This window comes from Astyanax mexicanus, chromosome 7 (genome assembly GCF_023375975.1).
Source record: "Astyanax mexicanus isolate ESR-SI-001 chromosome 7, AstMex3_surface, whole genome shotgun sequence".
NCBI classification, from domain to species: domain Eukaryota; kingdom Metazoa; phylum Chordata; class Actinopteri; order Characiformes; family Acestrorhamphidae; genus Astyanax; species Astyanax mexicanus.
The window spans coordinates 30,078,180-30,105,046 of record NC_064414.1 but is presented as its reverse complement, the minus strand read 5'-3'; the positions used below and the strand labels follow the sequence as shown (position 1 = coordinate 30,105,046).

Here is a 26,867-nt window from a genome sequence, read left to right as displayed (position 1 = left end):
ATGTTTTGTTACCGTCAATGTGTTGCATGACATTTAAATTAAAACTAACTTAGATGTTTGAATATTCTGACTGCAGCATAACTGGAGTAACCCATACTGAGTTCAGGCCTGGTTGCTGTTGACTAGTGCAGTACTGACTAGTACAGTAGCAGCTTTTGTACCATACAGTGAATACACGTTTATTGTGCAGTTTCTCCATGATGAACTGTGCCCTTGTTACCTGCTATTTTTTGAGCACGGGTTAACGTTTCCATAGAAACCAGTTGAACGAGTTCAGGCGCAAATGACTGCATCGCTGCGTGGAGAGGAGCTGTTCCGATTCACCTTTTATTTATCAATGTAAAGATAAATCAATTGCAAACAACCGAGTAAATGAACACATTCACACAGTAATTCAGACTTTTTTTTTTGTACAAGCGTGTACAAACTCCAGACAGCACACAAAGTAAGCCTGGCACAATCAACAATGTCTCAATCAGTTCACAAATTGTGTGGAACATAGAGAAAACCATTCTGTAAACTTCACCATTTAAACACATTCTTCTTCATACGAGAAAAAGACGGAATTGAGGAAATCAATCGTTTTAATAAGTAGATTATACCAGCAGTTTTTTTTTTGTTTGTTTCATTGTCTACGATGACACCGAGTTGCCCTTTATAATTATGCAAGGTTATGAACAGGGAAGATCACAATCAGCTTTGGTATGCCACAAAGTTAGGACATTCTTCATTACATTCTGAAGGTGAAGAAGTGTAACTGAAGGTTTCTGCTGTTTGTGTGATATGCTGTCATGTCCATGACCTTCAGTCTGGTATAGAAAAGTAGGGAAGGGAAAAGAAAAGGATTAACTTAAAGTGCTTTAAATAAATGCATCAGACCTCCGTCTCTCAGTTTTTACACATGACACTGGACTGTATCATGTCTAATTGATGCTCTAACATTGTTGAGTGGTGTACTTGTGGGCCTTCTGATTCATTTGCTGAATTAATGAACCAACTGGAATTTAATTCAAAAAGCTCCAAACCTCTAACGACATCTAAATACGAAGCTTTGCTTTAAAAAATACTGGCCTCATTTATTAGCCTGAACCATGCAACCTGCCATCAAACAGAAAGTGTCATATAGGGAGCAATTCATAGTCCTAAATAAGCCAGCACAGCAAGTGAGCACATTAATGTCACCAGTGTGCCATCTGAGTGAGTTTTTAGCACCACATCAGACATATCATCACCCACAAACACACCCACTGGCCCACGCAGCTGCTAATAAATCCAAGTGTTAATTTGGGAATTCAGTGCTGGGAAGCTACTGTTCTAAAATACAAAGACTATGCTGCAGAATCTGAAGTAACACTTATACACAGTTAAGTCAGAATATGATGATGTTAATATTCTTGTTTCTACACTAATTTTGCATCAAGCACGTAGGCTTACTTTGTAATCATTTGTTTCACTCATTTGATATTTTATTATCTATTATCCTCTTTTCACCTTGTTTTTCAATGGTCAGGACCCCACAGGGCCACCACAGAGCAGCTATTATTGGGGTGGTGGGTCATTCTCTGCAATCCAATAACACTGGCAAGGTGCTGGTGTGAGTGGATCAGACACAGCAGTGCTGCTGGAGTTTTTAAACACAAATAGTTCACCAATTAGAGATATCCAACCAACAACATCCTCGAGGCAGCGTCCTGTGGGCACTAATGAAGCACAAGAGGATGGCCAACACAAACAGTGTAGCAACAGATCACAGAGCTTATGTCTCTAAATTAACATTTCCAAGATGGAACAGCTAGAAAGGAGTGTGAGTGGACACAGTTTTTAAACGCTACATCAGCACTGGTGAAAAAAAAATTATAATGTGTATAGAAACAAGGATGTGGTCGTAATAATATTCTGAGTGAACTGTGTAAAGCAAACTTCTGTATAGTAACAGAAGGATGAATAAGAAACAGCTTATTTTTTGACTGACTAAAGGATAATCCTTTATTCAACCCTATGCATGATTTCATTACATCAGAATCCCCATTTTAGTATAACCTAAACATGAATCTCTGTCTAGCCTTGATATTCATCAAAGCACTCCCTCGCTGACTAAATTAAAAGAGCCACAAAGACTTGCTGTAGTCTTGAACAGGAACTGGGTCACTACTTTCTAGTCTGAGAGTCAAAACAAGCCATCCTCAGATTACCTCAAATTGATTGTAACCATAGCGATGGTTTTACTGAGATGACTCACGTAAACAGAGAGTGCACGAAACCTCAGAGTGAGAAATTTCATTTCTAAAATCAGTTTCACAACCAGAAGTGGGCTTGAGTTGTGCCTAATTTTGTAAGAGTTCCTGTGAAGCAGTGGGTTAAACTGACATGTTGTGGGATGTGATGGAAAAACAGCATGGCTATCATAAGTACTGAAAGTGAGTTTAGTGTGCCTGAACACAAACCACCTTCACAGTTATTGGCACTGGAAATATGTAGCACACGTTTGTAGGTTACCGCTGCGTGGGTCTAGGGAGACTTTACACAACTGCTCAACTGGAAGTGAGGTGCAAACTTACCAAACAATACAAACATTACTGTAATCGTGCAGTTCATGAGTGTTTGGGTCTCGACTTCCAGAAAACGGGTCTGCATCCAAATTGCTGATGTACTGCACAGACAGTGTAATTAGTCCTGTCTAATTGAATGAAGTGCAGGACATTTACAATGAAAATTATTGTATTTAAATTACTAGATATACAGATAGATATAGATATACAGCTCTGAAAAAATGGGAGACCACTTCAAAATAATAAGTTTCTTTGATTTTACCAAATTAAAAACATCTAGAATATAATCAAGAGGAAGATGGATGATCACAAGCCATCAAACTAAACTGAGCTGCTTGACTTTTTGCACCAGGAGTGTGTAAGCAGTGTGTAAGACTGGTGGAGGAGAACATGCCAAGAAAACTGTGATTAAAAAACAGGGTTATTCCTCCAAATACTGTTTTCTGAACTCTTAGTTAGTATAAACTTGTTTTCTTTGCATTATTTAAGGTTTGAAAGCACTGTCCTTTTTTCATTATTTTTGACCATTTCTCATTTTCTGCAAATAAATGCTCTAAATGACTATTTTTATTTGGAATTTTAGTTTATAGAATAAAACAACAATGTTAATTTTATTTAAACATATACCTATAAATAGCAAAATCAGAGAAACTGATTCAGTTCTCTTAACATTTTTCAAAGCTGTAAATTGCTTGTAAAAAACTGACTTGTTCTAAGTATGTACCATGGATATTTGAATTTACTCAACTTTGAAACTTTTATTTGTACTACATATTAAGCATTTGAAATTAGTACGCAATTGTGGTGTAGCCTGAGACATTTCGACTAACTGACCACTATGGAAAAAAATACAAATAAACGTTAGACAACACATTAGGAAATGACAGGATACGATAAAGACAAAAGCTGATCAACAGACCAAAGGCCAGTGAACTTATCCAGCCTTCTTTTTTTATTATGTCTTAATTTGTCCATTCTTTCTAGCTGTGTGTGATCACGCGTTTCTCTTAAATGTGGAGAACCTATTTTGGGTCGACTCCAAATGTGACCCCATTTTGCTTGAGACTGGTAGCCTCCTTTCACAAAGAGTAGTGCCATGCAGGGCATCTGGAACATGGCCGAAGTCAGCACTCAATACAGGACTGCCACTGCTCGAGCTGTAATTGGGTAGAATGTTGCTGAAATCTATCGATCGTACTTGCAGCCTGAAGGAGCAGTCAGTGAAAGGCGCCATCAATAAGCTTAAGAGCAGAAAGCTCTGACTGCACACTACAGCCTGGCTGATATAAAAAATTGCGGATTAAAAATTTTGGGGCTAAACATTCAGTTAAGCAATAATAATAAAAAAGATGATTGTATCTTTTGATCTCAAATCCATTAGTTTTAGTTAAACAGTGCAGACTGACATACAATCGTCAGTTTTTTATTATATATTTGTTTATCTTGGGATCCCATGAATCCCAAGAAGAAGCAAAAAAAAAAAAAAAAAAAAAAGTTTTTATTTTTTAAACCTTTCATAACACTAAATATATGACTAGTGGGTTTCCAATAAGGGTGCACCCTGTTGTTATACAGTCTTGAACAATCAACAGTAACAATAAGTGCATCATCAGTGAGTGTGCCAACATGTGCTTCACAAGCAGATTACTACGGAACATCAGAGTTTGTAATCAGTCAGTAATCTGTTCAATGTGATTACATGAAATTATCTGAAATAATCAGATAATGGGATTTTTTTTTGCATTGCAATAAACTGGTGTATGATGTAAATGTCATGTAAAACCTAAAAACCTCAAGCCACTGCTTTTTTTTTGCATTAGTCACAATATGAACATTATTTGAATCCTTAAATTTTAGCATTGCTTCGAAAGTGTTTTGTCGCCATCTCGTGGCTGCAGTGGTAAAAGATGCTTTCTTACTTCCAGGTCTGTTTTCGTGCATGCACAGACTGAGAAATCTGAAGAAAAAAAAATCAAATTAAAAGTATATACTGCCTGAGAAATAATGATTACTGACCTAAAATCCAGCTCTCTTCATTGTATATTTAAACTTAGATCTAAGAATTTGGAGTATGCTGTTTTTAGTGCATGTAAATCCACTCAATCTTATCTTCAGGGCTCTACTACAGGGAGAAACTACTAAATAAATAAGCAAATCATCTTAATTATAACACAGGTTCCTTCCTGATCAGTCTCAAGTGCAAATTTATGCCACATTATAAGCCATGGCATGCAATACAACCCCCAAAGGCCTTGTGCTTATGATGAATATTTAAACATATGAAACTGACACTCACGCTCTGGTTTTCATGACCAATATTCACACCCTTCTGCAGTGTCTCAGAAGCTCATACAGATTCATTAGAGCTGTGTATTTGAATAAGAGACAGAGAGATAATGATGATAAAGGAGAGGAGAGTAATTGGACAAAGCTGCTGAGAGGCTGATGTGCTAATCTGATGGAACTGCAGCAATGACTCACTGACCACCAGGAAATACTGCCGTGACCTCACAGCTGGAGGTGGGGACTGATCCCTAACGTAAGTAACCATGACAACCCTGACCATTTGAGCAAGGAAAAGGGGGCATAAAGATTTTTATGCTTTTTTTTAATAGCCCATCACCCTCTCCCACTCCTATGCAGAATGTTCTAGAATGTTCTAGAAAGCCTGTCTGCTTTGATCACCATCATGCCCAAAAATAAAACAGCCACACACACACACACACTTATCCATCCACACACCACTGTTCCCAGGAGGCTTTGAGACACACTTTTCTTCTCCTAACAATGACAACCAGTAGAGACGACAAGAAAAGCCTTCAGCCCTTTTCTTTCTACACTGACATCTTCTTGCAGGCCAGAAAACTGGCTGTATAACACTTAAGCTGACAAACAACAAATAAACACATTTCACCCACCCCTTCTCTATTAAATCACCCTTAAAACTGCATCATATGGAACAAACAGAAGACAGCTTGGGTCTCAATTTGAAGAATTGATTTCCTCCGACTAATCTCTTTGTGACAGAGCTCAGGGCCTGTCCACTCAACTCTCCCTCTCCCACGCTGCTCCTCATACATCTCCCACACTGTATTTTCCAAGATCTACTCTGAATGTGTGCCTTGAGTTAAGAATAAATAAATAAATACTAAAAAAGGTCAAATGTAAGAAACATAGGAAACATGGCTGAAAAAAAAATTGTGTCCTACTTTTGACTTAAGTCAGTTTTTCATATTTGGGTTAAAGTAGCTGGAATGAACGCTACACAACTTGTCTTGTAATCGGGAATCTTTTAGTTGTTGTGGTTTGCACACTAAACGACTGATTAGCAACACAGGAGGGGAGAGGGACCTGCAGTCACTCTTCTCCCCATCTTTCAGAAGTTTACACATAACAACCAAGCCAGCAGTGAGTAAACTTTAAAAATCGGAAACTGAAACATTGTGTAGGGTGAACCTGACACATATGATTGACCAATTAGGAGAAGCTTCACACAGGTAAATGGTCCATTGGGAAGCAGTTTTTTTTTGGCAGCAAAACAGGGTTTAGCACCACACCACAGCAATCAAGAGCACAGGTTGAACTATGAAAAGGAGACACTTCTAGAAGCGCAGGAGCATGTCATGGACTCTGAATTGTAACAACAACACCTCAATGCTGTTTAAATTTACTTGCTTGCAGACAAATGTATTGAACAAACCTGTAATTTTTAGGGACAACCACAAGGGTGATAACCAGACAAAATCAAAAGCAGCAACTGCAGCGCATGTAAGGGTAAGAGTTTTACTGTCCAGGGCAAAGTCTCTTATATACAAACTACACATCTTTTCTGTTTATGATCCCAAGTAAGCCCACAGCTTACTTGCCCTTGTCCTTTCCTGTCATACCATAAACTAGGCACAGAACTTTTTCAAAAGCACTTTGTCCAAATGAATCATTCCAAAACTCGGCACTCGTTCTCCTCTCCAGCTCAATATTCCCACTCGTCAGTCTTCATGTCAAGGTAGTTGAGGATGTTCTGGGCGTATTTGACTGCTTGTTTACGGGCCGCTTTCGTTCCTGGGTCCCCCTGAGGGTCCACGGCATCCAGTGCCAGTAGCTGTTTGGTTAGCAGCTCCTCAAGCATCATGTAGCTCTTGTCGGCTCTCTTGCCGTCAAAGCCCAGCACCTGGGCCTGCAGGTCGGACAAGCTGGCCAGGACACGCCACACAGCTGCATGAGGCAGGGGCTCATCCGAGCCGGGATTTCGGCGACCAAGCGCTTCGTGGAGGTCCAGGTAGGTGATGACAGCCTGGATTTCTAGCACGGCCCTTCGGCGAGCCTCCCTGATGCAGGGGTTCCGCCCTGTGTCCACTTGGTCCAGACGAGTCAGAAGACTCTGAAGCTCCGCCCCTTGTCCTGCTACACCCTGTCGGAGAACCTCTATACGGAGTACAGAGACACGCCCCCGGATAGTCTCGATCTCACGGATGGAATCGTTTTGCGCCAAGTCATACCTAGAGGTAAAAAAAAAATAAAAAATCATCAATGATCACTGACTGACAGAAAGTTTATGTTTTTTTTTAGTCATCAAAATAAATCTTATTAACAAAATAAATCAAGACCAGCATATTGTTTTCCATCATATCTTCACTAAACCTAGAATGCAGACAAGCATACAGTTTCTTCACTGAACACTTTACAAATTGAACTTCTTCAGATCCTAATAAAAAAGATAAAATTAGATGCCTTTTCGAATCTAGGAAAACCCTGTAACTACCTGGTCAGTGACTACCCTGATCTTACCACTAGAAAAGCTGCTCAGGGCTTCTCCCACACAGCCTAATAATCACTATATTCCACTGTAAAATGAAGTGTTACTTTCTGTCGGTGTGTTGAAACCAATTAATTCTAAATGTCAGTCCTCTCAAGCTGCTAATTAAAAAAATATGAAGTAGAAGAAAAATAAAACACATTCTATGAGGTTTAAGGGAGGAAGACGCCATGGTGAACAAGGCTGCTTAATATAACTGCTTTTAAGGAGCTCTGTTAGAAACTTGTTCGCTCTTCACACCAAGTCATAAACATACTGAGCGTGGCTAAAGGAGCTCAGCAGGTCTGGCTCTGCTGATAATGCTCCTACGTGCTGATGCTGTTAAAAACACTCTGTTCATGCAAAAAAAACCTTACTGTTTCAGTGAATACACTTTTCCCTAGGTTTCACACTGAAGGGTGTGATTGGAGATAACCACACCTTCACACTCTTATTCTTAAATGTTTTATACATTTATATATACAGTTATTATTTTTACTGTTCACTTTATAATTCACTTATTAACATTATGATCTTTGCTCTCTTTTTAACTGTCAAAATGACACAAGGCTTTGGAGGTTGTTTTTACTTTTTCAGGAATCAGGAAGGTCAGAGTGTTTTCATCAACAGTGCTGTGAGGAGAACGTGACCCTGAGTGGCAGAGAAGCTTCACTGCTGTTCTGCTGTTCTGGGACCAGTGCATATGAACTAGGAGACAACAAGCTATCTGAGTGAAGTGCTGGGAACCTCTCCTCAGATAGCCAGCGCTTGCCTGTTCTACACGCCGTAAAGTCGCACACAGGCCAGAAGATCTTTCCATCCACTCTTTTCCTCTGTTTCATCTTCTCACAGACTTTAAGACACTTAAGGACTGTCTGCTATGTTCATAAAGGACACAGTGCTGAACAACATCATGATAAGAACTTGTTGCTCAGACAGGCTGGAGGGGATCACGTCATTAAAACTGGACAACAAGCTGTTAACTGGACTCTGCTGACGTAATCATATTGATAAATTCTGTCCAATCACGTCATTTGCATAAATGTATAACTGCTTAGATGAAGTTTGAGGAGTTCTCTCTGGCCCTCGAGTGGCTTTAGTTTCTTTCTCTTTCTTTCTTTCTTTCTTTCTTTCTTTCTTTCTTTCTTTCTTTCTTTCTTTCTTTCTTTCTTTCTTTCTCTCTCTCTCTCTCTCTCTCTCTCTCTGGGTTGTGAATGTGTTGATCTATCGAGATTTTATTACACTATGTGTTGACTCGTTGATGTGTTTTTACTCTTTTCTAATATATATATTAATTTTTGTTCCTTTTACATATATCTGTAATGCTGAAACTATTTTTCAAGTAAACTTAAATATATTTTAAATTCTAAAGCTCTGACTCATTGGTCATCATTTCATGTTCTGGAATTTCTCACATCCGAGATTTATCTAAGTCATGCTGTGGTAAATTACCCTACAACACTGTTTAGGATCAGTCTAATTGCACATTTCAAGCTTACTGGTTGTTTAAATTTGGCACTTTAAACCTGGATTAAATACTACTCAATTTTAAGCAATCAAAATTATTTAGTTAAAAATTACAAAAAAAGTACTTTTCAGAGTAACAGTACAGTCACAGTTCATGAGCTACATGAACTGAGGTCCTGAGACATCAGACATATAAAATCAAACAGCTAAGCTTAACATAAGAAACCAGTGGCATCTACAGTAACAGTATCTGTAAAGAATCCAGCTCTGAAAAACAGTTGGTTTACTGCCCCAACAATGCTAAGGCTGTTGCTGTTTCTGATAGCACTTAGACTTTTAGCAGGCAAAGACCAGGCTGTTAGCATCACGGCTAACCAGTTATTCTAGGCTTCATAATGCAAACTCAGAATAACCTAAAAACATTATACCCATTTCATATATCAAAAAACAAGACTTGCTCTATCTAACCAGATAACAGCCATCCAGTGCATGTGTACTACTATGATATGACATATGTAGGGATGCATCAATTTGGGAATTCTGGGCCAATTATTACACATGTATTTATTTTCCAATGCCTATGCTGATACACATATTTATGACTTGCAGAAGGGTTACACACCCATAACTTTATAATTTTGAAACTAATCAAAAAAAAAAATGATAGTAGCATGGCCAGTACTACATGGTCTTTTTCTGGAATACATAAAAATACATCAGCAAGTATTAGTTTAAAATATTGGCTATATCTGCTGATACCAATATTTAATTTGCATATCATTGCATCCCTAGATATATGTTCCCCAGTCTCTGTGCTAAAGCTGCTCTGTTTATGTGAGCTCCACACACTGCTTTTACACAAAGGAGAGCATGAAGGGAAGGGCTGAAGAGAGCCTTCTCAGAGCATACTGACAGTTTCTCTCTCTTTCAAACACAACAGATTAAATCTGATGATATTTTGTGAGTAAAATGGCTTTAAAGTCATATTGTGCTATGTTTGCTGGGATGTAAAAACGTGCACAATGTAAAAGGTTTAAAATACTATAATGTAAAAAGAAAAAATGCTATTTATTTATACAGTTGTCAAAACAAGTGTAAAAAGGTAAATGAAAACTTTAAAACTGTTTGCTATTCAATTTCACCAAAAATACAGTTTCAGTTTCAAACATGCTTCTAGTATTTAAATGTATAGCGTTCTAATGAAAAATTTGTTTATTGGTAGCTGAACATTTTAAGTTTGTTAGAACCAACTTTCTGTGGTGGAGCGTTTGGGTCATTTCAGATGCTGAACAGAAAGATAAAAAAGTAAAAATGTTCTACTGCTTATACAACTGTTCCACTCCAAGTTGACATTTTCATCTAAATGTAAGCTCTGGTATCAGAGACCACCAGCCTACAACATAAGCAGCCTGTTTTTAACAGGAGGCTGTACAAGTCCCAGTCTCTTTAATAACCCGGTAAGTACGCGTAGGTGTGTACACAGGTTACCTGTAAGTGTCATCTCCCTCCCCCTCCAGGTCGATGTGTTTGAGCAGGCCATTAATCTCCTCCACCACTTGTTTCCTATAGTTTCTGACCGCTGAGTTACTGGACACGTCCAGTGCATCAAGCTCCACCAGCAGCTCCGTGAGAACGCGCGCTAAATGGGCACAGCTGTCACGCCCACTCAGGCCCATCAGTAGTGCTACCAGCTGGCAGCGGGCGCCACTCACCTGTAAAATATCATTCAATCAGCTTTTACTTCTTCAGTCCAATGCAGATGCTTCAAACTATCCACAAAGTACTAATTATACATCACAATAAGAACTAAAGAAAGGGTTAAAGTGGCAAATCTAAAACCTGACAGAGCAGACTTTCTGTATTTAGTTCTGGCTCTTGGTTTTATAATGTGATTATTAAAAAGCATTAAGTTATGTCATCATCAGAAAAGTGTGGAGTAGTGAGAGTTATGAGATTTAATCCCTTTATCCAAATTGTTGCATAAATTAAAAGTATTCTACCTTCTGGACAGTAACTCGACAGTAGAAATGCTGTATTTACATCACTAAAGAAAGCAACTCATGCATCATCAGGCTTTGTAAAATGTAAATAGGGAATCTGGGGCCAACCTTGATAATGCATGATAAAACATGATAAATGTTCAGATTATTCACAGGGTAATGTTGACAGCACAAATTAAACGATCAGAAGAACAGCCAACAACCCAGAACATTCCTAGAAATAAATCACAACAGTGTATTTTGAGCATGCCTCCTTAAAACACATGGAACGTAAACAAGCAGGGTATTGCACTAGGGTGGAAATCACAAGGATTTACTTTGGGTGTCTTTAATTTTTTTTTATTTTTTAGGGATGCACTGTTTGTTAGGAGATGCTGACAATTTTATATTAAATGCTCCAATCCTGTTGATGGGAACAAATTGACCAAAGACCAGTCATACCAAATGTCACTGCTGGGCCTATGCATGCAAGAGAATCAGATTTAAACCTTCTATATAATGGCCCTAAATAAGGTGTACTGTATTGTGATAAAAGATGCACATCTTTTAGTATACGGTGAGTTTCATCACTGCTTAAAACCCCAATGACCAGCTGCACATTTGATTACAGAATGTTTTATTAGTCTAGTTTAATTACGCACTAGCGTAACAAAGCTACAAAAGCTTACAGTGGTCTGCTCTTTCTGCTTGACTTGCCCTGCAAATACTGGAACAATATCTATTAGAAACCTGGGGCAATTTGTTTTATAGTTTAAGGTACCTTTATTCACTTCAGAAGTTCCAAAATGTTTTTGCATAAGGAGATTATAGATTTTCTACATAAATATCTTAAAGAGTAACTACACAAAAATATGTGGCTCTGTAGTAATAAAATATACTAGCCCCGATTAAAGTGCTTCCAAATAAGATATTAATAAAATATTATAATTTTTTATTTATTATATAAAATAATCCAAATTAAATAAAAGTATCTTTTCATTATAATGAGGCAACAATACATTAGTCACAATGGAGCTGACAAACGGCTAACTAGAGTTGATAACTGTTTTCTGAACCTCTGAACCTCACAGTGTCATTCATTTGTTATGTGTGCGGTGTTTATAATTCAGTCCTAAGTTATTGACCTCAAAGCACCAGAATGCTAACAGCTGAAGTTGTTAGCCCCAATGCTAACAGTTTTCATTAAGATGAATGAATCACTGATATTTGATTACAGATGGATTATACTGTGCATAGATAGAGTAAGTCAGAAGGCTTAATGCAGCTCTTTGACATGTTCTCAGTGATACTGAAATATCGGAAATGTGTTTAGAAATTATATCACTGTTATTTAAATATTTTTAGATTTAGATTTTAAATTATTATACTGTGTATTGTGAAAATTCCTTCAAATTTTGTGATGCAATATTTTTACTATAATTCTCAGACCTACATATACCCGTGATATGCAAATATGTGACAGAGATGAGAACGATCACATAGAACCAATTAATAATTGTGTTCTACCCTTTTCCACAGCACGTGTGACACTGTATGACCATGACACGCACATGTGGACACGCACATGTGGACAAGCACATGTGGACAAGCACATGAGGACAAGCACAACATTCATGTGATGTTACTCATATCTTTGATCCTTTCAGGGTAGAGGTTTGCTCATGCCAATGTCCATTTGACCAAAACAGATGTGACAGATGTGTCCCTAGAGGTTTGTTTCCACTAACAACATATGTCTGTTACACATGTATGAGCCGAATGACTAGACTAACCTGCACCATCACTTGGTTGATGCGCTGCACGGCTTCATGCGTCTCCTCAGACAAAGGCAGCGCGAGTGTGTGCATGCGTACCCGGCCCTCCAGCACTTCCTGTACAGCACAGACCCGTGTAAGAGCTCGGTAACGAGCTTTCCTCAGAGGTACACTTCCTCCGGTCTTCACTTGGGCCAGCCGCATGGCCACATCCTGCACAGCCTCCACCAGCTCCTCACCACTCTCGGAGGTATCCTGGGCCTGGCCCTGTCGGAATGGCGCAACCACCCCAGCCAGCAACAGACGCTGAGCCTCCCGACTCAGCTCCTCAATGGCTAGTCGTGATGGGTGAGTGGCATTGCCCTCCAGGTAGCGTAGCAGCCCCTCAACCTCTCCTGCTACTCGCTTCCGAGCCTGCTGCAGTTCCATCCGGCCTTCCGTCTCCACCTTAGTGAAACGCACACATACACATTTGTCATCTCTGTGTAATGTATGATGCTGACATAATCTGTCACTATTCTACAGTTCTAACAAATATGCAAAAGGCATTTAGGGGTGAGATTCCTAAAAGTGATCAATCTTCAGCATAATAACAAAGCAACTAATAGAAGGATGTGAGAAAAGAAAGATTGTTTTTTTTTTTAGTGTTTTTCAAAGAGCTTCTTAAATTGAAACATAGTGAACGAGTTCAAATAATGACTACGTTGACTCCCTATGTTGGCCCTAAAATAGCACACACACTCAAACCTCTAACATCAACTCAGTTTAGTCCGATATATAGTATTGTTCTTATTTTCACATTGGAAAAATGAAGAAATGTTTTGAGGACAATATAAACATACTGAATTAGAATCTAACTCACTAAACGATATAAGTCATCATCAGTTTGAATAACAAGAACACCACATAACTAAATAAAATATTAATATTAATGTAACAATTAATGTTGTTTTTTTTTCATACGTTGCTGGCAGACTAGAGAACATATCGTATCTTTCGCATGAAGGCACACCGGATTGTAAGGTGTATTATTAATCAATGTCTTTTCTGGTCTATTTTCATACATAAGGCGCATTCAGCAACACTAGTAAGAATGCATACTTAAAGTGAACAAAAGTGTCGCCGTGTTTCACTTCTTAGTCAGCAGGTCTCACCACTGGGGTTACAAAACTGTAATTCTTAAAAAAAAAAAAAAAAAAAGCAAATGAGCGCTGGATTTTTACACAGATTTCTCTCCTGAAAACTGTTTATTTGGGTGAGTAAATTGCCTCCATGTATTTTCGGTAAGCTTCGAATTCCAATATTTTCTGTGAGTGCTAGCTAGGGTTAGCCAGCGCTTTGCCAGCCCCATTTAGCACTAGTAAATGCCACCCGAAAGCAGTAGACTGAGGAATGCAGAGTGTTCTGGTAAACCAGGGCGCTATCAGTTAGCGGTTTGTCTCACATAGCTTGTTTTAACATGGTAAACGCGCAGACTACAGTCCGATAATACTCCCCTCCGAACGGCAAAAGGGTTAGCGTAGTGGTTAGCGGCTAATGCAAATACTGCTGGAGAAACTTCACTGAAACTCATTTATAACGCTGTACTTCAGTAAAGTGGCTTTACTGTTACTTACAACCTGACCGGTAGAATTTATACATAATACGCACTAGGGCGCACTATTTTGGGCAAAATTAAATCACTCGCCAGCTGTTCTAACAAGCATACTGACAACAACAGCCATGCAGTGGCATGGACATATCATATAGATTCAGATAACTGCAGACACGGTCATACAGCCTTTTTTAAAAACAAACTTAGCTATTTTAATGCTGTGGACTGCCTTCAATAAGGTTACTATTGTTGTGAGTGCAGACAATATGCGCAACCGATGTACCAAACGATGTATCATGAGTACACAAATGTGTAGTTCACAGCAAGTACGTCTCTCTACCCTAAAACATGTTTGCGTACGCATAAACATACCAATACATAGTGTTATCAATCGAAAAGTAATCTGTTAATGTGTGCCTAACTGTACTACGGAATAATCGTTAATTTACGAAAATTCTTTAGATATAGTACTCAGTATTACAAAGCTTTGGAGAAACTCACCCCTTGTCAGTTCAATACATACAAAACAATGGGGTGTGTCTAATATGATTTCCACATTTTAATTTGTACATTATGAATAACAGCAAAACTGTTGTATTATTTATGACTTTGAGAAAATTGAGCTGTTTGTGAAGAGTTTAGCTTTAAGCCTTATTTGAGTCTTAGTGACAAAAAACACAATAACAACTGGCACTTAATGGGAACCTCCTACACTGCACCGCAATGCTGCTGCTTGAGATTACAGGAAATTACATTCCCATGAAAATTCCAGCCGGGGTTTCTGTCACATACACCCACTCGCACAGAGCACACCACCTAAAAGCCCTCTGCACACGCAGGAAGGTGCTAAAAAAGGAAGAATTATTTTGGGAAGAGAAAATCCTAACATCAGATACAAAGCCCATATGAAAAGTGTGAGATTCTCTAGCTCTAGAGATTCTCCTAGTGTTAAGAAGTCACGGCAATTCACAGATACATTAATATGCATGTGTCTAAGACTATGACATTTATTATATAGAGACCTAATAATCTGGATATTTTAGGACCAGTACTGTAGCTAATAATTAACACTGTTATGGCCAACAATTTGAACTGCTGTTTTTTATTTTTAAGAATTGGAAAATAGATTTAAGATATAACCCATATCCAATCACTGGCCTCTTTATTTGACAAACCCACCTTGTATCTACACTAATCAAGTCTATTCTATTTTCCACGTAACATATGCAGATAAGCTCGGAACTGCCCCAGAATAAGAACAGTTCACAGAAATAACAACCAAGACTTAATATTGCCATATTATTTACTGGTATGTTCATAGTGAGTCAATGCAAGTATCCATATATAACAGTACCTGCATTTTGTGCATCTTTAAAGTTACAGACTAGAGGTTCTAAGGGTTTAGAGACCTCTATGGTGAGAAAAGTACTTTTAAAACGTGTATTTTGGTCTAATTTCAGAGAACATAAACCTGATGATTTCAGCAAATACTCTTTTGTGCTCATATTTATAGTACCAGCTCTCTTCAGGAGTAAATCTTCAATTGTTTGGTTTAACTTAGCGAACGAATTAGCAGTTTGTCTCGAATAGAATTACTACATTTGGTCTAGCTGAAATGACTATAGAACCACATTAATGCTATTTATTAGATTCATTTGTCCCTCCCCACTCAGGAAAAGTACCGAATTTATTTCTTACGGACTATATAGGGCTGTGACGATAATTTTATTACCGCAATACCGCGGTTATGGGACGTCACCGCGGTGATGAGCTCATTACCGTCATTACCGCATTTTTTTATGGCTGTCAAATCTGATTGACTGCGTTTTGAGCGGTAGTAAAATGCTCCATATAAGCACAACTGTGGTGAATTCAGTATTAATATGTCAAGTGTAAGTCCTACACTATAGGGCTGTGCAATATATCAAATATATTTTGATCGCGATAGATATTGGTGTCAAACGATCTCAAAATTCATAATATCGAATATAAATTTTTTTGTCATTTATCTGTGCTGCCGCTGCACTGGCGCGGCAGCGAATGGGTTAAGCAAAACGCGGTGCGTGGTACTCATTGAGGTCCTGCTCACTTCGTCTCCATTGAGGCTGCTGAAGAGAGTGAAGATTAGCAGCACTAATATTGGCTCGGAAATGGAAGCTACAGGGCAGGCTCAGTAAGTTGAGAAAAAAGGAAGAAAAAGACTCAGAACAGAAGAGAATCATCTGCAAGATTTGCCGGAAAGTGGTGTCTGCACCTCTCGCCAACACATCAAACTAATTCACCCACCTCAAGGTAAACCATAGAGCCATGTAAGGTGTTCCGTGGTCACATTTTGAGAAAGTAAAATATATTAATTCATTGTCTGGCTGCTGGCTGTTCTGCGTGAGCACCGCGGAGAACGCGCGGCATTGCGCCTCAGTCTTGGTAAAAATAGTAAGGTTGGTTGAAGTGTAGTTCAAACAGCAAAGCAATGATATAAAACTATAACCACCATCTTTACTGAAATGTTGTTATCTGACCAAGTCTGAGGTAAAATGCGCTGCGCCTTGTCTCTTTCACAGCACGCGGAACTGAGTTCAGAACCGCTACAAATATAACCATATGAAACTCAGTTCAGATAAATAAACTTCAGATGAGTAAGGACACGTAAAGTGAAACAAAAATTGTCAAACATAAAGGACAGGTTTCTATTATTTTAAAATGGAACTAATGTCTTTTTTTTGGTCGGTTGTCTCTTGCGAGCCGATTTCTTAACGTCACGACATTTTAATCAACATATTATATGACGCGGGTCCCGTCAGGATATCTTGCGGCACAGACAGAACTGAATTGTTATTGGCGGGAACAGGAGTTTAATCAATCCAGAGGATGTGGGAGCACATTAATAAATAGTTAAGAAAATTGTAATAATCACGCAGTGATTCTCATGCACGCAACAAAAAAAACCCTAAGCACAAAAAAGGAGCGGAGAATGGACCGACACGCGCACACACACACCGATTTTTTTTTTGTAATGTGGTAAGAAACGTGACCGCGCGCGGTTTTAATAAATATTTTTTTTAATTTTAAGCACTAAATGTAATTTATTAAATTTATTTAGGACCGCGGGGCAGGTGCGGCAAAACTGTGTATGTGGCGGGCTGATGCGGGATTAAAAGAAGGATTTTTTTTGCGGAACGGTAACGGGACAAAAAAGAAATGATGTCTGAATTAATTTCCTCCAATCGAATATAATTTAACATGGTTTAAGAATATAAAATAATTTATAAACAAACGAAATATTTAATATTGAGCTAATAGCCCAAGTGCAAAAATACAAAATCTGTAATACTCTGCACTGCACAATTCAAACGAAATAGCCGTAACGCAGCTGCGCTCCTGCCCTGCGATGCAGCCGAAGCCTGGGCAGCAGCAGAAATTCTGGGGTGAAAACTACATAACTACACAACATAAGGATACATAATGCACTCCAAATATTCAGGAGGGAAGTGAAATAAATGATACTGTACAGATATAATCTGTATCTAGTAGATATTTAATGAGAAATAAGAAGAGTGTGAATAAAAAAAAAACAGACGCCTATCACAGACTTCTTGAGCCTTGAGCCCGAACGGCCCGAGGAAAGGGGTGAGAAATATATTTTTTTCGGGGCCGGGGGTCAGTGGAAAATTTTGCTGTGGATTAATTCGTCTTTTTTTTTTAAACGAATATTAGAATATTCGCTACCAATTACTGCCGAATATCCTGAGCTCAAAACCGCTATTCGGGCCAGCCCTAAAATAGATCTATGGATGGAGAAGGGGGAGGCGGACAAGCTCCTCCTTCAAAAAGTCTGCACGGAAAAAGACAGGTTAGCTGTACAATGACGAATTATACAGGCAGCATATGTTCACTTGTTATGCTGTATTTATGGTTTATGTAGAAGTTGTATGTAGGCTGTATGGTTTGAAGAATAAAGATTTGTTACCAATAAATTTGCGGTGTTTTTTTTTTTTTTTGGGGGGGGGGGGGGGGGGGGGAGTTGGGGTCTCACGGTTAACCGCAATATCGCGGTGATGCGTTAGTTTTTTACCGCGGTTATAAAAAATCAATACCGCCCCAGCCCTAGGACTATAACCATAAATAGTAGTCTAGCTTTTTAGCTGCACAATATGCTAGCTCCCATTTTACCCCATTTACCAATGGTCTGGACACCACAGGACCAGCACTGATCAGCTACTATTTGCATGGAGCACTCTCAGCACTGCAGTGACATGATGAGTGGGTGTTCTGTTGGTACAAGTGGATCAGACGCACCATACTCTCCATTCTATAGGACTTTGCTGCTTTGTTGGTCCACCTTGCAGATACAGTTAGAGACCACAGCTCATCTGTTGCTACACAGTTTGTGTTAGTCATCCTTTGATACCTCATCAGCGGTCAGCTACTGGCAACAAAACGTTTGGCTGGATATTTTTGATTTGGCAGTCTATCCTCAAACTGCAGTGACTTTGAGCCGTTTCCTCTAGTGCTCAGACACTGCTGCTGCTGTGTGTGAAATTTTCTGTGCAGCATACATGCCAATGAATATTGTCTCTGCAGAGAATGCTTCATGAAGCATATACACCTGCCCAGTGGTGGTCCTGAGTATCGCTGAATAGGGAAAAGGTCAGCTAGCAACAAAAAAAACAAAAAAAACAGGTGTACTTCAATCAATCGTAGAACCACAATAGAGAATGGCAAACAGGAAAGTGTAGACAAAAAGCAGGTGTGCCTAATACAGAGGTCAGTGGGGGTGTATGTTAGAATTATTAAATGCAATCCTACAACTGGAGCCATATCTTGACGTTTGGCAATACAGCAAAATACTTTACAACCCTACTCCATGAACATTACCACCCCAACTGTTAAGCATGGTGGTGTTAGCATCAGGCTCTGGAACTGGCACATTTCACAAAATTGATGGATTCATTAATGCCAGCACTAAGCTACTGGATTGGCATTCCTAAGTAAAAGGTGAGCAATATATTTACTCTTGACCTAATATATAATTATTATATATTAGGATATATTAGGATTAGGATTATGGATTTCAGAGCTTGTAAAAGAACTAAAGAAACTGGATTTTTTTTCAGTGCGCATTATATCTACACCTGTAGAAGTAACAACTGATGTATTATCGACTGCTATTCCAAATCTGGACCCATACAAATGATTATCTTCCCATTTCTTCATACACCAATGCATTACACACCCCTACTCCATGAACATTACCATCTCGGCTCCTGACCTGATCGACCTCCATTTGAAGCCTTGTCAGCTCTCGTTCCAGCCGCTTGTAATCTCTGTCGCTCTGCAGGCCACTGAAGGAACACACTTGCGGACCCAGTGCGGCCACCTCCCTTTGAAGCTCGTCTATCCGCGCCAGGGTGGGGTGCTGCCCAGGATATGGGCCCTGGGGCCCGGCGAATGCCTGGAATGGCCCCGGCATCTGCTGAGTCTGCTGCTGCTGCTGATTGCCATGATCCATTGTCCTCTTCCCACCATCAAAGGGCTTCCCAAAAAGGCTGAGAGGGAGAAGAACAGGAGAGAGTGAGTGTAGAAATTAGGGGTATTGGGGTAGAATTATTGGGATAGGAAGTTAAGATGAGTAATAGTAGGACACAGAGAAAAACTTTTGCAGAACTTTTCTCTGGGTGTTTTCTGTTTTTTATTTAGTCTAAACCAAAATAATAGGTGTGAAAGATGTTTGTGTGAACCATGATTTGCACCAACAGACCAAAATTTGATATGACCAATAGAAGTGGTCAGGCTATCTTCAATCCTTGGAACAACAGACGAAGAAAAAAAGAACCAGTTCTATTCCGAAATACCCTTAATGTGCTTAAGCATCACGCAGCAGTATGGGAGCAACTGCTTATGCATGTGATTCTCATAGTTACTGTAGATTAATCCTTGTTTATAACTAGAAGTAAAATAAATATGAGGGTAACCTGTTACACTCATTCTGCACACGAAGGGAGTCATACACTGGCAGGAAAGAAGAATTCGGCTCAACCCCTTGGAGAGAAAACTCACTGATTTGACAGACATCTTCCTACAAACCAGTCTCAACTATAGGGAGACACAGGGTACATAAGTGAAGACACAAGATGTAGCAAAGTGCAGGATTAAACAAAATAAAAAAAAATCATAAAAAAAAAAAAACTGTTGTCTTAAGCTAGAAATATTTTGCTTTGTAAAACACCCCCCAAATCTTATCCCACAGCAACAACAAACCTTAACATGGATTTAAAGGGGTATAATTAGGACACGGTTATAAAAGCTTTGTTGCGTGTATCTGGATTCTGATCAGCAATGCCAACATAACTTGTTTTCCCACACTGTCAGGCTCTCCACCCATTGCAAGCATAAGAACCAGCGTATAAAGCCTCATATGCTATACTAGATTATCTATTGAAAAGAAGCCACTCTTATTCTGTGTAATTAAACAACCTTTGTAAAAAAAAAAAAAAAAGAACAGTCTGACAAGAGCTGCAACTGGACCAATAATTAAAAGCTGGTATTTACGGAACAAAAATCAGAGGGCTCTGTGCCTGGCTCCAGCACCACAACAGCTACCCAGGCTTTGATCCACAGCCTGCTCTGGCCGTAAGTTAAATTAATGAACCCATCGCACAGTGTGGGCGCATGTATGACAGAACCAGTCGGGTTAAAACATCCTTACCAGGACCACTGGTCATTAATTACTCTCAGCACAACATGCATGCAGAATGAAGCAAGTGCCCTACCTCAATAAAGTCATGACTATTTCAGCTTGTGGAAGTGGAAAGAACTTCCTTTGACCAAAGACCAAATATCCCCATAACTGTGTGATTCTGCTTGTTGCCTGCAGTGAATTCACAATGTCATATTACACATATCATAGCAGCAGTACTCACAAGCCCAACTGCAGCAGAGATATCCAGTAAGAAATGAAATGCCCTCAAAATCCAAGTACACAAAGAAAGCACACAAGCAAGACCTGTCTTGTCTGCTCACTCACTGCAGTTTTAGAGTCCTTGGAAAACATTTTATTGGCCACGGAGGGCTGCGGCTATTCCACAGAGATGTGCTTGTGAGGTCACAACAGACAGGTCATGCTCTCGACTCTTAAAGTGACAGTATGTGTTTGTACCCTGATCTTCTACAAGACATGTCCTTACATATTGCTAGTAGTAGAAGAATGTTTGTTAGAATGTTAGAATGGTGGAAATAGATAAATATATGTAAGCTGCAACATAAAACACCTGTATTACCACTTCTGACATTTGAATCTGGCAAATTTTTATTACACTTATATGAGAAACAGACCAATAGAAATGCTATAAAATGCCTGAAATCACCTAATTTAAACTGACAAGTTTTTTTTCACTTTCTTCTGTTAAAACGGTTGCTGTTTTGGAGATACAAGTGTTAACAGCACAACAGTGACAATATACAATATTTCAGCGGTTCTGGTGGTACGACCAGTGGTATGGCAAAGCATTCCAAGGTTGTACACAAATTTATAGAGAATTAATCTGTATTTTTCATTATTTTGGACTTGGACTTTGAAATTGATACACCCTGTGTGTAAGCCCACACGTCTTTCTTTACTCTCATAACTACAGTACTAATTAATTATTAACATCGGTTTCATGGGCCCTACAGTTGAACCCTGTGGAACTCAATAATTTCCAGTCTAATTAACCTAGGGTTCACGAGGATGCCATGTAGACACTGTAGTTCATTACATTGTCTCGCACTCCTGCTATTTCCTCAGAGCTGTATCAGCAGGCATACTGCATTGACCATCAACAATATGCAATTGGCCAATTACTGGTACAGATATGGACAGACCACACACATTAGCCACAGTAGGTGGTACTTGGAAGTTTGCTCATGAATTTGCCTTACACCATAATATTTAAAAAGTAATGTACCTCCATATGATTCAATCACAAATTCAATCATTCTCTTTTGATATGCAGCAGAACTGGGAATATTTTCTTTCAGTGGAGTGGCCCTTTAGGGGTTAATAGTCTACTTGTCTTATATGCTTATATAACCAGGTGAAGAGAAATTCCTTCATGTGGAAGAATGCTGCTCATCCCACGGTCATTCGCTGTGCTTTTGGCAGTGACCGTGAAAAAGGATAAAGCAGACATACACACGAACATTCACTGTGTGGGGGCATAAATACATTCACCTCTGGATTTACTTACATGGTATTTTCGGTGGACTTGAACTAACCTGAAACAGCACGACTGTTTTAAAATCCCTTTATGGGATGTCCAGTAGATGTAGCTCTGTTTGAATGTGCTAGCTGTTATAGTTATAATAGCTTCTGTGTGTCCATAAATGCTATGAATATTTGCCATTGTTTATGGCTGTCTGTGCTTTTACATTATTAACACCTTAACAGGCCAGGATTTTTGTCAATGGTCTGCCTGACATTACACTAACATTTTTAATTCAAGCATTAAATAAAAAGCTTTAATGTTTGATAAGGAACATGACTGAAAATCATAATTGTAATTGTAATAGAAAATATATTTAAAAAATTAAGTAAATCTGCTGATGTCAAAATATAATAAATAAAATCAGAAAATCTTCCTTGAACTTAATTTTAAAATCGTATTTTAAATTTTAAACTTAATTTTCCTGAATACCAATCAAATAGTTAATGTCCTTTCCTTTCGTTATGTTTGTACAGTTTTTACAGAATTTGGGTTGATTCCTGTTACTAATCTGGAATTATTAAGTGGAGTAGAGGGTGAACAGGCAGCTTCTCCAAGTGTCCTTTAGGAGATTTCAGAATATGAATAACTTATTTTACTGCAGAAAAAAGGGTTTTGTATCACCTACACCTGTAGCCAATATACAGGACAAATATTTTAAGGGGTTAACCTATTTGCATGAGAATGTGAAAGAAAACAGATGGCAGCTGTGAAGACACATACCAACACCTTCAGCCAGATTTGATTTGAGGTGTGAAATAGAACATCAATTTTTAAGTGTGTGTGCCGGACCTGAATGTGGTCAGGAACGGCTGCTCAACCTGCTGCTGCCTAAACAGCTGTCCTCGTTCACTTGTTTAGTAGAAGATGCCCTGATTACGCTTGCTGTCATGGGTCTGCTCCAGGATTCTGATTATGAAGTCCCTAGTGAGCCTGGGCACAACACGAAAGCTCTGGATTATGGGTTAGGGTGGGGCGAGGGCGCCCAAATGCCATCCATGCCTAAACCTATTAGTCAGCGCAGGAAAGAACATGATGCTGGATACATCAGGACCAAACATCTGGGGAATCTGCTGAGAATGTGGTGAACATCTGGTACACAAGCCAATTAAAGTGTCTGAAACTGTGACATTAAGGGTCTGTGAACGAACATCTTTGGTGACCATTTACTGCCAGTGTGGCTGTGTGTCAATGATTTCACCCTGTCTCTAGCTGAGGTAATGTAAAGGATCCCCCTTTCTGGAACAGTCCATCTAACCTAGCTCGTTAGCTAACAGATGCATGAGGATGGGGAAGACTAGGTCAGTAACTCAGATGTTGATAAAGAAAAGGCTAGTTAACTAGCCACCTAGTTGAGAGAATTAAAATACTGTCAGCACTTCAGGCCACTATTTGCATAACGTCTTCCTTATCTTTTTGGTTCACACGTGGAGAAAGACAGAGAGGCTGATCCGCATTCATGCACCTCAGCACTGTTAGCCAGCGAGCTACATACCTACCCAACTACCTACGCCCACCAAAAGAGCCAGCCCTGAGCATAGCGCACGCTCATTTATTACAGCTAGCAGAAACGCCACGTTTTGCCGGTAATAGGCAATAAAACGAGAAATTATAAGCACGAGCGCTCGAGTCCGTGGCTCCACACACCAACACCAGCATTACCTCCTCTCCACCACCACCTCCTCCTTGCGCAGAAAAGCCTATTTCTCACCTCTTCAACACGCCGAAGACGTTCGCGCACATTATGTCTGAAGAGGCTCGTTTCCATAAGCCGTGCTGCTAAACTGCTGGACGCCTTGAGAGACTTCAGTACTTCAGCGATCGATGGCACGCTGAGTGTGTACAGTGCAGCGGCTCTGTATTCGGGGGCTTTTTAGGCTGTAGATTTGCGTTTAGTCGAGCTAAGCTGCATTGGCGCCCCTCCCATCCCATCCCACCCCACGCAGCCCAGGCGCAGATAGACAGACCGGGGGAACCAATTCAGAGAGCAGGAGGGAGCTGCTGCTGCTGGAGCTGCTGGGATATTACACACTCCACACACACACACACACACACACACACACACACACACACACACACACACACACACATACAGATGTATCTACAGTAGACACGACTATATATTAATATAACTCACGCTATTGCCCTCAAAACGTGACACACTTCAGAACAAGATACCACCAGTTTCCAGCCCTCTAAAGCCCCGCCCTTTTTGGTCTTCAAAACATCATAATCTGGTTCTTCCAGAAGACTATTTACCTTGGTTAGATGGTTTAATCTTTTATACACATGAATGTCAGTCACTAGCTTTAGGTCTGAGTGCTAGCTAGTTAGCTATAGATATCTTGTCAAAGCATTTTAGCTAACCTAACTGGGTTAGTTACCATGGTGTGTATATCTATCTCAAGGTAAAGCTGCCTAGCTAGCTAGTTACATAATACAGCTGGTAGGTCGGATTAAAAAAAACACCATTACATCTAAAAATGTATAGATGGGTTAACGTTACTTATGTTAGCTAGCTAGTTATAGTGATTTGGGCCATATGTGTTATATCAGTTTAAATGTAATGTAACATTAGCTAGGTTATCTATCCTAGGTTATATCAGTTTACATTTTATGTAGCTAGGTTATCTAGCCTAGGTTATATCAACTTAAATTTAATGTAGCTAGGTTATCTATCCTAGGTTATATCAGTTTTAATTTAATGTAGCTAATAGGTTGTGTATCCTAGGTTATATCAGACTTCATTTAATGTAGCTAGGTTACCTATCCTAGGTTATATAATTTAAATGTAATGTAAGTTAGCTAATAGGTTATGTATCCTAGTTTATATCAGTTTTAATTTAATGTAGCTAGGTTATATATCCTAGGTTATCCGTTTAAAAATGTAATGGAGCTAGGTTATATTAGTTTAAATTTAATCTAACTAATAGGTTATGTATCATGTGTTATATTAGATTTAATTTATTTACCTAGGTGTTGTATCCTAGGTTATAACTGTTATCAGTTTAAATTTAATGTAGTTAGCTGGGTTAGCTAACCTAAGCTAACTAGCTCAGCTAATTGATGTGATAAGAAGTTGATTTTATTTGACTTCTGGTTACACTTTAAAACTCTCAAACAAACAATAACAGAAAACTCACATTGTATAATCCGCCTTAGTAAAACAGAATTATCACGAAAAACACGTAAACAAATGTGTTTCAGCGCATGTGCAGAACCGCCCAGTATTACACAGCTTCGGGAAGCTGTATTTGACAGAACACCTTGATGCAAGTACACAGCCAAGATAGCTAAACGTTAACCTACATTACTCAGTTAACCACACCTATAAATATAGGATTAAAAATCTGTCTGTTTACTGCAGCTAGCTTGAAGGACTAGCTAGCTAACGGTAGCCTCGACCTTATATAAAATAATCCGCTTGGACTGAGAGATGCTCAATCCTTTGTGTGTCTCTCTCTCCCTGATACACACAACAAGAACAAGGTTAGGCGATGAGGAGCTCAAATTAGCACACAACAAGCTACAGACCAGCCTGTGTATAAAACCAGCCAGTCCTGTAAACAACAGACCCCTCACTTAATAACTAACGTTACATCTCAATAATTCAGCTTTAGCAAACTACCCACCTGCATAACCAGCGCACAGCCATCGGGACATCAGTGTGTGAGAGAAACAAGCCCAACGGGACCAGCCGGCTAACTCCCACCAATGACCAGCGGGGACAAAAACACCCGGATAGAAGATAGCGCTGTAGCTAACAGACAGCGAGCCCGAGTTTAGTCCATCGCTGTATTCAGAATGTATTCCACTGTTTAACGACAATTAGACATTTATATCTTCTGATTTTATGTCTCGTTTTTACTTTTTTTTTAATTGTTGATTTCTCTCAGACTTCAATACAACCTTGGGTAGCTAGCTAGCTAACTAAAAGTCTATAGCTACTCCACTGTTTGGTCACTACAGTCTTTTAGCTTCCTAACGTGGTGGTAATAATATATACATTTATATTTTTACAATATGGAGACTTAATATGTTCAGGTGTTAAGAGTTATCGTATTTTAAATTCAGTGAAACGTCTCGGTCGTCCAGTTCAATCACAACAGGAAAAGAGCGGAACCTCCTCCCGGAGATGAAGTGTGAAGTCGGGCACAAATAAAAAAAAAGTCTTTAATTGAGAGACAGAATAATACATTTATTATTATTATTATTATTATTATTATTATTATTATTATTATTATTATTATTATTAATAATACCATATATAATACATATAATATTGTTATTTTTAAAGTGAAATTATTAATATATAATTGTGCTAAAAAACATTACGTAAATACATAAAAGCGGACATTTTTAGGCAAAAAATAATTGTGTAAACGTTCACTGAATACAATTAAACAAAATTATTGGAAATAAAATGTAAATAAATAAGTAAACATTAGGTGATGGTAAATGAACACTAGAG

General features: G+C 39.0%; 1 protein-coding gene across 3 annotated transcripts; it reads right to left on the bottom strand.

Annotated features, from left to right (window-relative positions):
- Nucleotides 1-313: 313 nt before the first annotated feature.
- Nucleotides 314-26,528, bottom strand: bag5 (BCL2 associated athanogene 5). Of its 3 annotated transcripts, none has more exons than XM_007240326.4 (5): nucleotides 26,029-26,528; nucleotides 19,426-19,702; nucleotides 12,581-13,009; nucleotides 10,297-10,520; nucleotides 314-7,045 (listed from the first exon to the last, which is right to left on the bottom strand). In XM_007240326.4, the coding sequence occupies exons 1-5, from the start codon at nucleotides 26,049-26,051 to the stop codon at nucleotides 6,520-6,522; spliced, it is 1,479 nt and encodes a 492-aa protein (XP_007240388.2). In that variant the 5' UTR covers nucleotides 26,052-26,528; the 3' UTR covers nucleotides 314-6,519. The 3 variants fall into 3 exon arrangements, with proteins under 3 accessions (XP_007240388.2, XP_007240387.2, XP_007240389.2); XM_007240325.4 differs by lacking the exon at nucleotides 26,029-26,528 and adding an exon at nucleotides 24,108-24,477; XM_007240327.4 differs by lacking the exon at nucleotides 26,029-26,528 and adding an exon at nucleotides 20,129-20,256.
- Nucleotides 26,529-26,867: the final 339 nt, after the last annotated feature.